Source organism: Colletotrichum scovillei (assembly GCF_011075155.1).
Source record: "Colletotrichum scovillei strain TJNH1 chromosome Unknown Contig00011, whole genome shotgun sequence".
Classification (NCBI taxonomy): Eukaryota; Fungi; Ascomycota; class Sordariomycetes; order Glomerellales; family Glomerellaceae; genus Colletotrichum; species Colletotrichum scovillei.
Window position 1 is genome coordinate 2,824,661 of NW_023336269.1, and position 15,485 is coordinate 2,840,145.

Here is a 15,485-nt window from a genome sequence, read left to right on the forward strand (position 1 = left end):
AGTGCGCGGTGCCCGTTTCTCGGGACACACCTTTACCAGGTAGGCGGAACCTGGCAGGCAGTTCGTCACAGTACAGCCCCCGAATTATGTTATCTTCGGACCAACACTTCAAAGTGCTCATGGGGGACTATTGAATTTAGGGATTGCAAAGATTTAGTTCTAGGCAAGTAATAACATTGTGTCGCATAGCTTAACCAGTTGAGTCTACCTCACTCATACGAGCAGCCCACGATAGCTAGGTAGCTAAGCCGCATCGTGAAAAGGAGCCGATCAAGACTTCACGGTTCTTACAGACAAACGAGGTGTGGCTTGTAAATGTAGTAGTAACAACAAGCAGCTCGTAGTCGAATCACTTTCATGGACATTACACATTTGGCGTTTTCACTAAATCTGTACGTAGAGTTTGAACGAAAAACAGAGACCGCGTGGTGGAGATATGTACCGCTTTTCCATCGGACAAATCTGCTGCCACCGCGAGGCTCTCCCATTTTTTTTCACCTATCCCATTGCTAGTCTGATCGTCGTTAAGAGTCTGTGGGACAGACAAAACAAAGGAAAAAAGTCGTGCGACATGTCTTGCAGTTGTCAAGTTCGCGTACCCAGTATCAAGTCCTGTCCAGATATAGCCTACGCAACGACTGACGGGGATACCGTTAATTTCGAAGCGCCAAGAAATATCGCAAGAAATGTCCCCAGTCTGCCAACATCTGCCAGCAAGGCCGCTTGAATTGAGCGCTTGTGGAAGTCATTGTCTGATGATATGGTAGAATTGCAGCGCTTAACCCTGCTTGGGGGCCTCCTTGGCCTCAACGGCGGCCTCCTCACCCATGGCGGTAAGAATGACGACGTCTGTAGTTCTCATTTAGTGATGACCTCTTTTGTGTTGCTCGACAAGCTTATCGTCGTGAGGGGTAGGAAGTCTTACTGGTGTCCTTCTCGTCAATCTTGAAGAGCTTGTTGATCTTCTCGCCAATCTCGCCGTCGGGAAGACGGACATCGTCCTTGAGGTCACCATCGTCGTTCATGAGGGAGAGGAAACCATCGTCGGAGATATCGATCTGTGGAGGGTGTTATGTTAGCAAACAAAAACCATATTGGCAATGTAACAAGACTTGTGGCGACTTACGAGCTGGAACTCCTTGCGGGAGACGTTGGGGACGTCCATGTTGTGGGTGGAGGGAGAGAGATCCTCAAGCTTCTTGCCGGTGAAGATGTCGATGGCGACCAAGTGAACCTTGGCGTGACCGTGCTTGCCAGTCTTGGAGGTAGACATGTCGACAATCTTGCAGGGGCGGCCCTTGATGACGACGTGACCGTTCTTGCGCAGAGCAGAGCACTGCATGGGGAAGGTGAGAGACGCACCGGCGTCGGTGGACTCGAAGGTCATCTCATGCTGTTCGGAGACGATGCGTTAGCGATTTAGCCAACTCAAAATATGGACGTCGTTCGGCATGATGACGATGATGGCAGGAGGATGGAATCGATATTGGTGTGGTATTTGATGCTCGTATGCGTCGTGTGTTGCCCGAATTTCTGTGCAGAGCGGTGGTGCGTTGAAGCATCCGCGGGGCTCTCTCGCCAATGTGGATGCGGGGTGGTCGATTTTCGCCAAAGCAACCGACATCGATCGCATTCGACCACCACAACCACCACAACCACCACCACCAAAAGAGACAGGGCACGGAGGGGCATAATACAGCTGTCGCAAAAGACTCACCTGGGCGTCGTCGTTGGACATTTTGAAGGATTGACTGGAAGATGTCTAAAAAATCGAAGGGAAGATGTCGACAGGCGGAATTACCCAGCAAAAGACGGCTGATATTTTTTTGAGGGGGGAGAGTTGTGAAAGGAAGAGAGCGGGCAGAGGGGGGAAATGGAGGGGAAAAAAGGAAGGCGAGGCGGGAGTAGATAATTTTTTTCCTGGTTTTATTATTGGTTTTTTTCACTCCTAGGCCCAGATTCGCGCCCCTCTCAGTCTCTGTCCGTGGCTTCCCAAGCGTTGTGTGGGACAGGTGCAGGGAGCACTTTCGCAGTGAAAAAAAGGTGGAGTGTGGGCTTTCTTCCCTTTCTTTTCACAGATTGAACCTGTCAGGCCCCTCCCCGAGTGACATTGTCGCCGGTGGATGACTCTGCGGTGAACAAAGTACCCATCTAGGTTCTCCCGTCTGCCATCGACCTATGGGTCTTCCTACGCCCAGGACACCACACCGTGTAGGAGCTGGAGCTCCTTGCCCGCATCACCTGGACGCCGCTTGCTCAATAATTAGGCCGCTGACCGCCTGTGGAATGCCCCTATCTGATTCATTCAGGCACGCCAGGCCTACCTTAGGTAGTCGGCGAGGTTGGTTGAAGGTTTCCTGGTTCCCTCCCGTCTCCCAAAGACTCAATCGGTCAAAATGACTTCCCCTTCACAGGGTTACGGGAAGGACAATGAGGCACATGGGCACAGTCCAGCGGCCCTGTGGCAACGACCTTTTTTGGGCGCTAATGCCGCCATGCCAAAACCTCGCGGGCCAGTAACCCTTGCTTCTTTCTGCCTTACCTGCCATCCTCGTTGACCTCCGATATTAGCCTTCCACTTTGGCGAGAGAAGGTCCGGACTACGGGAATGGATTTGAACGGTACGCGACGGGCTTTCAAACAACCTAATATGAAGCTGCCGTGCCTGAATACCTACTCGACTACCTAGGCAAGGGATGTCATTGTCCGGACATTGTGGCAGGTTCTCCCGTACCCAATTCGTGTATCTAAGACGAGAGCTTCGCACCCATTCGCGCCCAGAGATATACCTTCACATTGTAACATGCAGGAGCTTCCCTCCGACACAGTCCCAGCAGTCCGAGTTACGGTTACCTTGGAGATGTCGCGGATTCTGCACGACATGTGTGCAGCCTCTCTCCCATCCATACCAGACGCATCAATGGGCCGTTAATTGCTCTTCAATCGCCCATCCAAAGTCCTGCCCCGCACGTTTCCAGGTTGTTTGCCGCCGGCCCTCACTCCCAATTCTGCCCCGCACTTTCCAGACTTCGACCCCTCGAAGACAAAGGGCCCGACCCCTGCCGCGCCACAGGGAGCTCCCGTGGATACGTATCTTGTGGCTGGTGCTGGTGATTGATCGCTCACCCAATGAGAACACGTCGCTCTCCTAAGGCCGTCCAGCCTTGTCTACTGCCTCCTGGGGGTAAGGTATGTAACCAATGTCACAGGTGTACATCTTTCAAAGAAGCCAGACGCCGATCCCGCGATTCTACAACACCCTCTGTACGATTTGCGAACCCTCGATGATATGGTGCCCCGCCCTGTCGACCACATCGCTTCTTAGCTTCTCCATACCACAAGTCCACAATGTGGCTTGATCGGCTTGCAGCACAGTCGAACTCGTCTCCCTCAGCGTCGCAGCCTGGCAGTCGGCCATACTCTCCTCTTCCGCGACGAACCTCAAGCAGCCCCTACGTGACCTCTCAACGACCTGGCATCACACCAAGAGGCTCACAACTCTCGCTCGTCTCCAACGATTCCTCGAACTCCTTCCTAGCTTCACGGAGGGTCAATGGCTCAGGCTTGAAACAGTCCCAGACAACCTACGACGGACCGGATTCGGTTGAGATCTTGGGCCAGATCCTAGATACAGCGCCCGCATCCGAGGCAACAACAGTCACAATAGGCGAGAATGACCTCGAACTAGACTTCAATTTTGAAGGTCTGAGCTTGCGAGAGCTCGCAAGCTCCGACGAGATCGATAGAAGCGATGCGGATAGCTACCGGCGGCAAACCGCAGAGGAATGTATGAGCTCCCTATTGGCTGGCCCAACTGTCTGCAGATTGCTAACCTTTGAGTTTAGTTGAAGCGAGCAAGGCCCAGTTCGAGGACCTGCATCGATCAATTGCGGCATGCGATGGGGTTCTAGGCTCAGTAGAGACCAACCTGACGAGCTTCCGTAATGACCTAGCGGCCGTCTCTGCAGATATCGAAACCCTGCAATCACGTTCTGCGGCGATGAACGTGAGGCTAGACAATCGAAAAGCAGTTGAAAAGGCTTTTGGCCCAGTTGTCGAGGAGCTCAGCGTCTCGCCGCATGTGGTGTCCAAGATATCTGAGGGCCAGATCGACGAGACATGGGTCAGGATGTTGGCGGAAGTGGACAAACGAGCTACAGCATACAAGAAGTCGGTTTCGAACCAGGGAGAGAGCAAAGCTTGGGCAGATCTTGGTCCTCTACTGGAAAAACTGACAATGAAGGCCGTCGAGCGGATACGCGACTTCATTGTCGCCCAGATCAAGGCCTTACGATCCCCTCACATCAACGCCCAAATAATTCAACAGCAGAACTTCTTGAAGTTCAAAGACCTATACACTTTCTTGCACAAGCATCATGCTACTCTCGCAGAAGAGATCAGTCAGGCTTACATGAACACCATGCGATGGTACTACGCAAATCAATTTGGACGATATCAAAGGGCATTGGAAAAGCTTAAGCTGCACATTCTCGATAAAAACGACGTCCTTGGACACGACGAACCCACGCGAAGAGCCACGGTATTGTCTGCCACAAAACCAGCTGGGCCGCCTCATGATGCCTTCAACTTAGGACGGCGTATTGATCTCCTGAAGTCGGGTAACGCCGCTGCGATCTCCTCTTACCTGGCCGAGGAAGACCAGACAACACATTATCTAGAGGTACCTTTCAGGAACTTCAACCTGGCACTCATAGACAACGCCACCGCGGAGTACACATTCTTGGCCGCCTTCTTCTCGCCGCCATTATCTCTACAAGCGGTGTCACGACAGTTCAACTACATCTTCGAACCAACATTTGCGCTAGGCAAAACCCTCACCAAGACGCTCACTGCCGAGTCATACGATGCCCTGGGGTTGCTGCTAAGCATCCGCATCAACCAGCATCTTGCTTTTGAACTGCAACGGCGCAAGGTGCCAGCTGTGGACGGCTACATTAACATGACGACAATGCTTCTATGGCCGAGACTGCAAGTCGTAATGGATCACCACTGTGAATCGTTGCGGCAGCTGATGAATACTCTACCCACAAAACCCAGGGCGGCGGACCAGAATAAGCTATCCGCCGCGCCGCATCTCGTCACCCAGAGGTTCGGCCAGATCTTGCAGGGAGTTCTGGCGCTGAGCACAGAGGCAGGAGACGACGAGCCGGTGGTAACCAGCTTGCGTCGTCTGCGGTCAGAGGCAGAGGCGTTCTTGACGCGGTACAGTCAGTCTTTCAGCGATAAGCGGAAGCGGGAACGGTTTCTTTATAACAATTACTCGTTGATTTCGACCATCATCAGCGACGTTGGCGGAAAATTAGGCACGGAGCAGCAGGAGCATTTCGAGGGTCTCAAAGCGGCATTCCAAGAGGGTGCTTAAAGAGAGCGCAGTACCAGGCACACAGCAGTTTGTTGGATTATTTTGGCATTGGCGCTACTTTAAGGGGTTCTTGACTGCCAGTGGCATATCACTTTGTATGATAGCCTGTTTTTCACTCTAACCTGGGGGAATCTAAACGTACATAATGAAACAAGTCTTGCGAGGGCTCCTCAGGTCGTCTTCTACTATCGACTAGAAGTTATGCGTCCAGGTCGTTCCGTTGGACCACTTATTGTACAGAGCTGCCATTGCAGCTATCGGACTGGGGTTTTTTCTGCCCAGGTAAACGGCCACTAGACCGATGACAACGGCCAGTCCGGCGGCAGCGGCACCCTTTCTGTACGCCCACATCACCTTCATGAGCCTTTGCCGGCGCTCGAGGGCCTTGAGCTCCGCCAGCTGCTTCTGGAAATACGCGTGTCCTTCGTCCATGGTCTGCTTTGAGCATTCTTCCACGGACCGCGCCGTCCGTAAGGAGCTGGCTTTGGATATTTTGCGCCACTGCGGTAACGATTCGGGTGGGAATCGCTCGTAAAGCGCAATCGTGCTCGTGATTAACGCATCGAGGTCCATCTTTTGCGGGACCTTGGAGAGGATGAGGTGGAGCATGGACGGATCGTCCTCCTCCTGGTCGAAGAGCTCGTCGCGGCGGTTCAGGACGATCTGGACGTACATGTAGATGCTGAACACGGGCTCGCGGGTAAGGAGAGTATCAAAGAGGCGGGCGATGTCGCCGTAGGCCTGGATGTCGTGCGCGTACATGGTCAGGGTCCCCGCCAGGGCGTAGAAGGGTTCCGTGCCGGAGAGGTGGCGCTTGAGCTTCGGATCAGCGGCGTTGAGGATGTCGGGGATCAGCCTGAGCTGCGCGACGGTCGGCTCGAGGCTGGTGAGCATGAAATCTCGTATGCGGAGCACCGACAGTCGCGATACGAGGCGGGCGCGCCATGGTGGTTCGAGGACCAGCATGAAGACTTGGCAGATGTCATGATAGCCTTGGAAGTAGCATAGGTATGGGTATCGACGGAGGACTTCGACGATCAGATCGGAAAGCTCGCTTTTGTTCTTCTCGAGCTCGGTGTCGTTCTGATCTGTACGTGGACTTGGTCAGCTTGCTTGGCGCGCGTTCGCAATTCCCTGCCGGGACACCGCAGAACGGAGTGGTCTCACGATTTGGGTAGTATATGAAGGCGCGATTAACGTCGAGCGCAACTTGTTCTTCGTCCCTATGACTTGGAAGGGCTTTCCATGAGACCTTCTCGTCTATACCAGCTGCGATTGTACCCTGGAAATCCTCACTATCTGGGAGGCCCAGGAGTATAGGCCCTACACACAATGTTCTGTTAGCCTCGGAGCATCGTAGGACCACGGCGCCATGGTTGGCACGCTTTACTACTGACAGGCTTTCCGGCGTAGGGTATCGGTAAGAAATCCGCCTTTGGTACTAGCCAGGCCTCTGAGGGCTTCTATGTTCCGCCATTTGCACGCATCGAGGATATCGGTCGTCTTGCGCTGTTCCTGATCTACGGGGGCCGCAGAGTCAGAGCTGCCCAGCGCATTCTTTTCGTCCATCGAGCCCGCTTCTATGACTCCTCTGTGCTTGCGAGAAGTGTAGCGTGACGAGGCGTCGTTGGAGTCGAGGGTTGTGCTCGTCACGGGAGCGTGCGCATCGTGTGGCTGCGAGCTCAGGAGAGGTAAATGCGCGTCGCTATCGCCTAGCGTCACGGACGCTGGTTTAACAAAGAATCGAGGAAGCCCATGAAATCCGCAATGGTGAACTGGCTCTAGGACACTGTTTCAACGACTTGAAGTTGAGGTTGAATTGGGATGCATTACACGCGTCCACGATCTGCCAACGAGAGACACACGATCGGTTGTAAGAACAGGGAAGCTGGAGGTCCAAGAGCTGCCACAAATGTGACAAGCCAGGTTATAGCGGAGTTTCCTCCACAGCGGATCTATGGATCTGTTTCGAACCATTGAAGCCGAGGCTTAGCGTACACTACGTTTGAAGCAACTTCACCAGGGACGCCCGGCCCCCATGGCCTGGATCGCCGGGACGGGACGCACGGGCCAGATAAGGCGACACTACTTTGATATTACAGTAAGGGACGCTGTCACGCTGTCACGCTGTCTAGCTTTGGGCTATTGCGAACGAGAGGCGAAATTTAGGGCTGACATATTTTCGGTGTGATCTTGTGTAAATCCCGGCTCAGAAAACAGATTCACCTATTAATGCATGAGCTTACCTTAGGTGCTTCACAGCCGGCATCGGCTGCATTGGACCGGCCTTGGGTCAGGCACTATGTAGGTCTACCTATGGCGGTTGCACAACTCACCAAACCTAGGCACTGCGTTACCCTTAGACGATCCGTATGACAATTTCGTCAACATCCTGTCTAATTTGGACGTCCCAAGGGGGTTCTATGACATGAAAAGATCAGGTTTCTCAGCTTGAGGAGTTCAATTTGATAGATGTGAGCTAGGTTGTTGGGGGTTTATTGCGCTGGCACAAAGGTTGTTAGATCGATCGTAGTCTCTGAAGGTGCGTTCATTGCCGACCACCGGATTAGAGACCTTGCTTTGGGCCCTGCAGTTCGAATCTGCCAGTTTCTAGCCGAGACAGCCCAAGCCAGACATGCATCGTGGTCTCGGTAAGTTGAGTACGTAAGGGCGGTTCTTTGTTGAGTGACATAAGCGAGTACTACCTTTTGGTTGTCTCGTTGGCTATGCTGCGGCCGAAGCGGCGGTTCCGTTGACTCTCCTGGGTACAGTATTAGCACAAAAGAGAAAATGTAATCTTGTCATGCATGAACATGAGTCTCCTCAAGTGAGGGATTCTTCGAGTCAGACAGCTGTGCTCTGAGCCGGCAGCTGTAAAGGTTGACAAGCCGGGCTTTCTCCGATTCTGGATCGGGGTCGGGTAATGTCTAAGTTTCACTCAAGTCAAGATCTTGACATTATGGCCTTTGACTAGAACGGTCACTATCGGCAGGTTGGATATCCTTCCAACGTACCTACCTCGGTGTTAAACCTACAGCAGGTGACCACACATGCTTCAAGCTTCATTCGATACATTGGGTAGGTACTTACATTGCAAAATGCCAGAACACCGTCTAGATATGGCACCCTGACTTGTCTGGTACGCTCTGTAGCAGAAAAATCAGAACATCCAAGGTAATAGACCCCCTGGCTGGCTGCCTTGCGCCCCCTGCTTTTCTGGAGTATTCCAGACCCGCACACGAGCCCTGGTCCTTGAAGGTGTATTAACCGATCCGCACTGATTTCTCACCTGGAATCGGACTCGTGAGGATGACTCTATCAGGTAGGTTATCAGCAGAAAGAGACTTATCAAATTCCTTTTCAGCCAAAAGGCCAAGTAAGCACGATTAGACAGATTGACAAGAGTTATGGTACAGATACATAGAAAGGCGGAAGTAGAGGGATATTCCAGAATGGCCATATTTACGTGAGGAGACGACGTCAAACAGTGCCCGAGGTAAACGACATCTGAGACAGTGGAGGCATCCGAACCTGCAGCTGAAATGGCCGGCCAGGCATCTTGCAATCCGGCGATGCAACTGTTCACATTGTGGTAAGGTAGTACCTAGGGTATGGAAGTTCTTGGTGGTTGGTGTAACCATCCGTATGTGGGACTTACACCCACACCAATGGAAAGAAGGCATTCAATTGTCTTTCTACCCAAGGGCAAGTAATGGTTTCAGCTGGGTAGGGCAGCAAGGTCTTGAGGAAAGACCATTCGTTTATCCAATCAGCAAGAGCCCGCGGTTCATTCCAGCTTTCTTCTTGTGGCGCCAGGACGTGCCCTCCAACTGGTAAGGTAGGCACGTAGGGTAGGGTACATCGTTGGCGTAACCATGTACTGCGTAGAAAGAGGCCTAGACTACCTACCTACGTTTGATTGATTAGTATCAGATCGACTTCACATTGTCATTGGATGTTTGACGTAGGGTTGCAAGATGGGACGACAACGGCGGATGAAATCGTTTTCTTCAGCATCCCTGCCGTCAGTGTTGCCCGGTCCCTACCTAACCTACTTCGCGATTGAATTGTACACTACTGCCCACGCACAATGATCTCACCTACTACTAACAAAGCATTTCAAAACGGGCATTCAACTGTCTTTCACAGACAACGGGGTTATCGAGGCGACCTGAATCAAGTCCCCGCTCGGCCAGGGCTGCCTGCCTATGGCTTGGCTGCCCGCCTGAGCAAGGAACACGATGGATACCTTCCCGTTGCGCATGCACGATGCTTCAGCAAGTCAGCAACAGTCTACAGGGCCAGCTCACCACCGACGTTCCATTACCCTACTGACCGAAGTCCCGTCACAGTGGAGAGAGAGCCTGGCTGAGATGCAAATCATACGCAGTGATCGAGACACAGCCAAGACACAGCCCAGGTACCTCGGCCGAGAATGGTATTTTCCGCGAATTCAACAAGCTGCATTCTTGGGATGTTCTAGGGTACCCCACTTGAAGTACTGCGAAGGGCTTGAGATGATCCAGGGTCCAGCGCGCCACAACGCCAACCGATCGGGTTCTCATCGAAGCCTTCTGGAGCCACAAGAAGCAGCGGCAAATACCCTACTTGACCTGACTTCATATGCTTGTAATACACTCTGATTAGCGATGATTGCATAAGGTGGCTCGGGTTGCTAGGGTTCTGGGTGCCTCAGACTTGCATTCTTAGTTTTACGCTACCTAGATCGAAATAGGCGGGGGTTGTAAAGTAGAGCGTTGTCCAAGGTAAGGTAGGCCGGGATAAGGCCTTTTTTTTCTTTGATCATTGATGCCTTAGTTGGTATGTGTGATGTTTGGTGGTATGGTAGCCAACCACTTCTGTTCCACGGTGTTTTGCTCGCGCCCACGTACATCCAATGTACTTGCCGCCTCACATTACATACCTACCTTACTGCACAACCAGGGCTTACTGTACGTGCCTCCTTACCTGCCTTACCTACTTTGCTTAAGCACGATATACTCGATTTACATTACTTGTCCGAGGTAAGGTAAGGTGAGGTAGGTGTCTAGGTAGATAGATACTGACAAAAACGGTCATGCAAGGTGTTTTGCAGCTATTGGCTACCTGCATGCTACTGTCTCCCATAGGTAGGTTGGAAAGCCCTCACTTGGGACACTGAGGTGTGGTGAGGTGGTGCTTTCTCTCAGGTAAGCTCGTGCTCCAATACTCCATGCAACGTGGTGCCCCACCAGCTAGCTAACATGCCCGTACGTACCTCTTCTCTTGCCTTACACCCAGTACGACTGACTCTAAAACCAACCTTTGCTCCGCCCAACCGTCACAACCTGGAGCCATTCATTCCATGGCGCCGTTGCCTACCTGTCTCCTTGCCTCACCTTAGGTTGTTCCTCAGCAGATAGCCCCGGCCCAGTCGCATTTGAGTCGTACGGCCGCTGCTTGCCATTCCAGTGGCCCTGAAATCGGAGACAAAATCACAGCGCCGTCATACCTTACAGTTTGATCGGTTTGGCATTTCGAATCACGCGACCCGGCAATCTGGTATCCATATCCCCCGCCGCAAATCCGAAATACCTCTCTTCCGATTCCACCTCTCTCGGCCTCTCTTCAACCCGTTACTACAGATTTTCACTCCACTGTCAACCATGTTGACATAACAAGACCTGTCGAAATGGCCTTCCAGACAAACGTCTTTAGAAACGGTGCTTGGGTGACGGAGACTATTGACCTCCAAACTGTTCTGAGGGGCTCAACCACAAACACCTCCGCTGTCGCTCCTTCACTCCCCGCTCCGCCAAGCTGTGGTATCTTGACGAGAACTGTCATCGATAGCCCCATTGCTCGATGGGTCTTGCCTGCTCGCCTGAGATCTGCACATCACAACGATGTTGCCTTCGTTGGGGTGAGTTACTCATTCTCTTTCTCGAGCTCACCTGGAGGCTTGGATGTACCACTCCTCGAAACCCGCTGCCCTTTTCCTTGCACAATATCTCCAGAGTATGAGAAGAAGCTTACAAAAATAGGATCGTTACGTGAGCATCAATGAGTTGCGCAAAGATGGGCAGCTTCAGGAGGTGCTGCGTAAGAACGACTTTGGCTGTCGTATTCGAAATGCGCTTGTTATTGGAAACAAGTACGAGCACTTTCGTGTCGTCCCAGACGACCCTGGCCATGACCACATAAAAAGCGAAGACGAAGATGACGACACCCACATGGCCGACATTGGCTCTGGATCTGGTATCAGTAGTTCTCATGGACAGTTCCCACCGCACTTGTTGCTCCTCATCCTCGAATCAGGTTCCTTTGTCTTCCTCTTCATCAAAAGAGATGATGAGAGAGACACACTGGAGTTCGTCGCATCGCCGTTCCACAACCCAGCAAGGAGATTAGGCCACTTGGGATTCCACGTAGCTGTCGACCCCAGGTCTCGCTATATTGCAGTCGCGGACGCCCAAAACAAATTTGTCGTTTACGAGCTAGAGTCCATGGAGGCAATGGGCGATCAATTCATACTTGACAAGGCCATTAAACCCATTAGGGCGCACCACCCAAGAGCAGTCCAAGGTACCATTCTCAAGATGGAGTTTCTTTATCCTCGTCCCGAGGACGAAAGCCACGTTATCCTCCTTCTCATTATCGCAAAGGCCGACAGGTCGAAGATGGTCATCTACGAATGGGAGCGGGGAGACGATCTTAGCCAAGTGCTGGCCGAAGAAAAGCGTGGTCATCGCATCGCACCAGAACATCGTCTCCCTCTTCTCATCATTCCTCTGACAGTGAGGAGTTCCTTTTTCGCAGTTTCCGAACACGCGCTTGGCATATGCAAGGACCCTCTTCAAGGGCCCCCTGACATTGAAACAATCAATCCCATCAGCCACCCCGCGAGCCCTTTTCATCACGGCACTAGTGTACCCCTCTGGACAGCTTGGGATAGACCGGTACGGAGGCGGCGCTACTACGACACTAAGGATCTTATCTACCTGGCTCGAGAAGATGGTGTAATTGTCTTCTTTGAGTTCAATACGACGGATATCTTGGGCGCTGCTATGAATGTTGGCAGCTGCAACTGCAACATTTCTACCGCCTTCACCACAATGTATGACGCTTACTCTGATGTCGCCATAGTCGCCGGTGACTCTGGCCCTGGGATGGTCTTTCAGGTAAGTTATGATGCCAGTGTGTTTCACCAGACAGCTACTAACATACTTGCCCAGCTCAAACCTCGGGAGCCTCTCGTCGAGCTTGGAAGTATCCCAAACTGGTCCTGCTCGGTTGATTTTGTCACTACAGATGCTTTGACGTCGTGGGATCCTGAGACTGGCCCAAAAGGGAAGCCCATAGTACCATGGCGAGACAGAACGTTGGACCACCTGACTGCTCCAGACAAAGTTCTTTGCGCCTCTGGGAATGGACCGCAAGGCAGTATCACAGAGCTTCGCTATGGACTACCCGCTAATATTATATCTTATTTTGAGCCGCTGCCAACGAGGAAGGTCTGGGTTTTTAGAACCGCAGACGGAACTTGGCCATATCAAATGCTGATGGCAAGCCCCGGGACTTCCGACGTGTTACTAGTATCATTTGATCTATCAAACGCGGAGATGGCTGACCCAATGACAACCCAATTTGACACAGAGTGTCGAACTCTGGCAGCGCAGCAAAGCCGAAACAATACCATCGTTCAGGTATCTGAGAAGCGTATCGTTGCCATGGACCAGCATCACAGGTTTGTGTTCCAGAATTCAACCTCCACGTCCCACTCCGACTTTGCTAACGTTCTGATAGTTCAAGATATGAACTAGGTGACTTTGAGGGTGTGGGTAGGATAGCTGAGCATGCGGCCGTCAGGGGTAATTGCATTTGCGTCTCAACCTTTGAAGAATCTTGCTTCCGAATCCACACTTTCCACACAGAAGGGACCGAAATATCCCTTACACAGACTTGCCCTGTCGACGGCGAAGTTACATGCCTAGCTTTCTGTTCTCTTGATGGACGGGAATGCGTACTGGCTGGACTTTGGCGACAAAACAGCCCCTACTTGGCCATCTTCCCGACAGACGTAACGGGAGAAAGGCCAGAGTTGATACTGCTTACCGCGGGTACGTCCTTTTTTGCAACACTTTGGAATGGTTTATCTAACGACCTGCTATAGACCAAGTAGCCCATGATGCGGAAGAAATTGACGCAATGGATATTGCCCCAACAATCGAGTTGGTGACTACCATCGTGTCAGTAGCGGAATCAGCGGAGCAAACAAGTGTAGTCGTGGGTACCCGAAGCGGACATCTCATCACGGTCCAATTCACCGCGAATCCCTTCCAACATCAGATTTTCATCGAGAGATTGGGGACAGTCGCACTCGAAGTTGTGCCTCTAGAAACGCCATTGCTTCCTGGCTCGGTACTGGTTTGTTGCAATGACAGCCTCCTGCTTCTGAGGGACTTTGAGGCCAGACGGCCAGGCCATTTTGCCACGAAGCATCGGGTATGGGCAACCGATCTAAAGCACCCAGCGACGCCATCGACGCCTATCATCTCTGCGGCGTGCATTCCTGCCGATTTGGGCGGCAACAACCGCGCGCCACTTGTACTTTTGTCGGGAGAGCGCATGTCATTTGTAGAGCTGTATCTGCAAGCTGGGCCAGTTCCCAAGACACTGCCACTGCCCGGCACACCTTCCAAGGTACTATACTCTCAAACCCTGCAGTGTTTAGTTGTTGCAGTACAGATTGGCAAAAAGCCGACTGTCCTTTTCTTGGATCCCGAGACCGGAGAAGACCTTTCTCTTCCACAAGACAAACATGGAAATGCAACAACATTCATCAGCGGCTTGGGAAGCCAAGACGACAAAATTCATGCAGTCTACGACTGGCTTTTCGTCAAAGACGGCATGACATTTCATTACCTCATCGTCACGACGGCAGGCGGACGCCTGTTGCTTGTGTCTCCCAAGAAGGAAGAGAGCCATGACCCTGAAGGCAATAAGAGAACGAGGATACGGTTCTCCACCAAATACAGGATAAAGGAGAAAGCGCCCATATATTCTATTGTCGGGGATGGCGACAGCATTATCTACTGTGCCGGAAAAGTCCTTCACTGGGATGTCCTGGACTCCGTCGAAAAGAGATTGGTCCGCAAAAAGACATACGAGCTGAACTCACCCGCGATCTCACTACGGATGGTGAACGGCAAGATCTCGGCGCTCACCCTAAGCGACTCCTTGGTGATCATTGATCACAAGGCAGAGAACACACACGGTGAAATGACACAGATCCATGCAGACCAGGTGACGCGAAAGTCGAACCACTTCTTCGATGTGGGAGATGATGCGGACCCAGAGCTGAGTTGGCCAGTGACTCTGCTGACGGGCATGGATCGGTCCTTCACGGCAGTCTGGACCCCTTGGAAACAGCCCAAGAGAGAGCTGGAACTCGTCGCGGAAGGACCGCTGCCCGCCAGCATCAGGAAACTTCAGCGAGGCCGTGTGCGGCCGGAATGGGTGGCGACAGAACATGTGCCACGGTACGGTAGTATACCGAGCACAGTAGACGGTGCTGAGGTGTTGGGCATCTGTCTCGACGGCTCATTGATGCACTTCAGCCTACTCAACCTTCAAGCATGGCGGTTTTTGCGTCTTGTTGAGAACCTAGCGCTGAGAAGTCCACTGCTGTTTCCTTACAGCTACGAAGTGTCTGTCGTGGACAACGAGGAATACGACGCGGAAGCGAAAGACACGCCAAAGTCGATGAAGCACATCAATGGAGATTTACTCCAGCAGTGTATCGACAAGCGGGTCCTTCGGGAGATAATGGGGGGAGACAGCAACCATGACCTTTTGCGAGAGTATCTGGACGGCTTGGACGATGGAAAGTGGACAGCATCTTTTCAAGAAGACAACGACCCTCACCTCAGGAGGTATTTCGACCTCGCTTACGACATTTTGGATTACTTCCTTGCGCCTGTTCTCTGAGGAAGGCCATGGGCGGAGTCCTTCTTTGCCGAAGAGGCGATACTTTCAATGTACAATTCAGAAGAGGAGTGGTCAGTACTTAAACTAGGTAGTTAGTACAAGAGTCACCCTGGGCTCCAGGAAAGAATCCGAG

General features: G+C 52.2%; 4 protein-coding genes across 4 annotated transcripts; 2 read left to right on the plus strand and 2 right to left on the minus strand.

Moving 5' to 3' along the window:
• Positions 1–374: 374 nt before the first annotated feature.
• HER10_EVM0007466 (translation initiation factor eIF-5A) lies at positions 375–1,925 on the minus strand. The gene is made up of 4 exons (XM_035477021.1): positions 1,718–1,925; positions 1,127–1,393; positions 926–1,058; positions 375–849 (listed from the first exon to the last, which is right to left on the minus strand). Exons 1-4 carry the CDS (start codon positions 1,736–1,738, stop codon positions 779–781), a joined length of 492 nt encoding a protein of 163 aa, XP_035326995.1. The 5' UTR covers positions 1,739–1,925; the 3' UTR covers positions 375–778.
• Positions 1,926–3,218: 1,293 nt separating this feature from the next.
• HER10_EVM0013340 (Vps52/Sac2 family protein) lies at positions 3,219–5,461 on the plus strand. Its single transcript, XM_035482702.1, has 2 exons — positions 3,219–3,787; positions 3,846–5,461. Exons 1-2 carry the CDS (start codon positions 3,349–3,351, stop codon positions 5,381–5,383), a joined length of 1,977 nt encoding a protein of 658 aa, XP_035327468.1. The 5' UTR covers positions 3,219–3,348; the 3' UTR covers positions 5,384–5,461.
• A 43-nt stretch (positions 5,462–5,504) lies between these two features.
• Positions 5,505–7,336, minus strand: HER10_EVM0012457 (GTPase-activating protein gyp10). The gene is made up of 3 exons (XM_035481852.1): positions 6,781–7,336; positions 6,551–6,706; positions 5,505–6,471 (listed from the first exon to the last, which is right to left on the minus strand). Exons 1-3 carry the CDS (start codon positions 6,950–6,952, stop codon positions 5,576–5,578), a joined length of 1,224 nt encoding a protein of 407 aa, XP_035327397.1. The 5' UTR covers positions 6,953–7,336; the 3' UTR covers positions 5,505–5,575.
• Positions 7,337–10,296: 2,960 nt separating this feature from the next.
• HER10_EVM0002992 (thermotolerance protein) lies at positions 10,297–15,472 on the plus strand. Its single transcript, XM_035482914.1, has 5 exons — positions 10,297–11,285; positions 11,407–12,543; positions 12,598–13,109; positions 13,169–13,482; positions 13,536–15,472. Exons 1-5 carry the CDS (start codon positions 11,055–11,057, stop codon positions 15,350–15,352), a joined length of 4,011 nt encoding a protein of 1,336 aa, XP_035326661.1. The 5' UTR covers positions 10,297–11,054; the 3' UTR covers positions 15,353–15,472.
• The last annotated feature ends 13 nt before the right edge of the window (positions 15,473–15,485 follow it).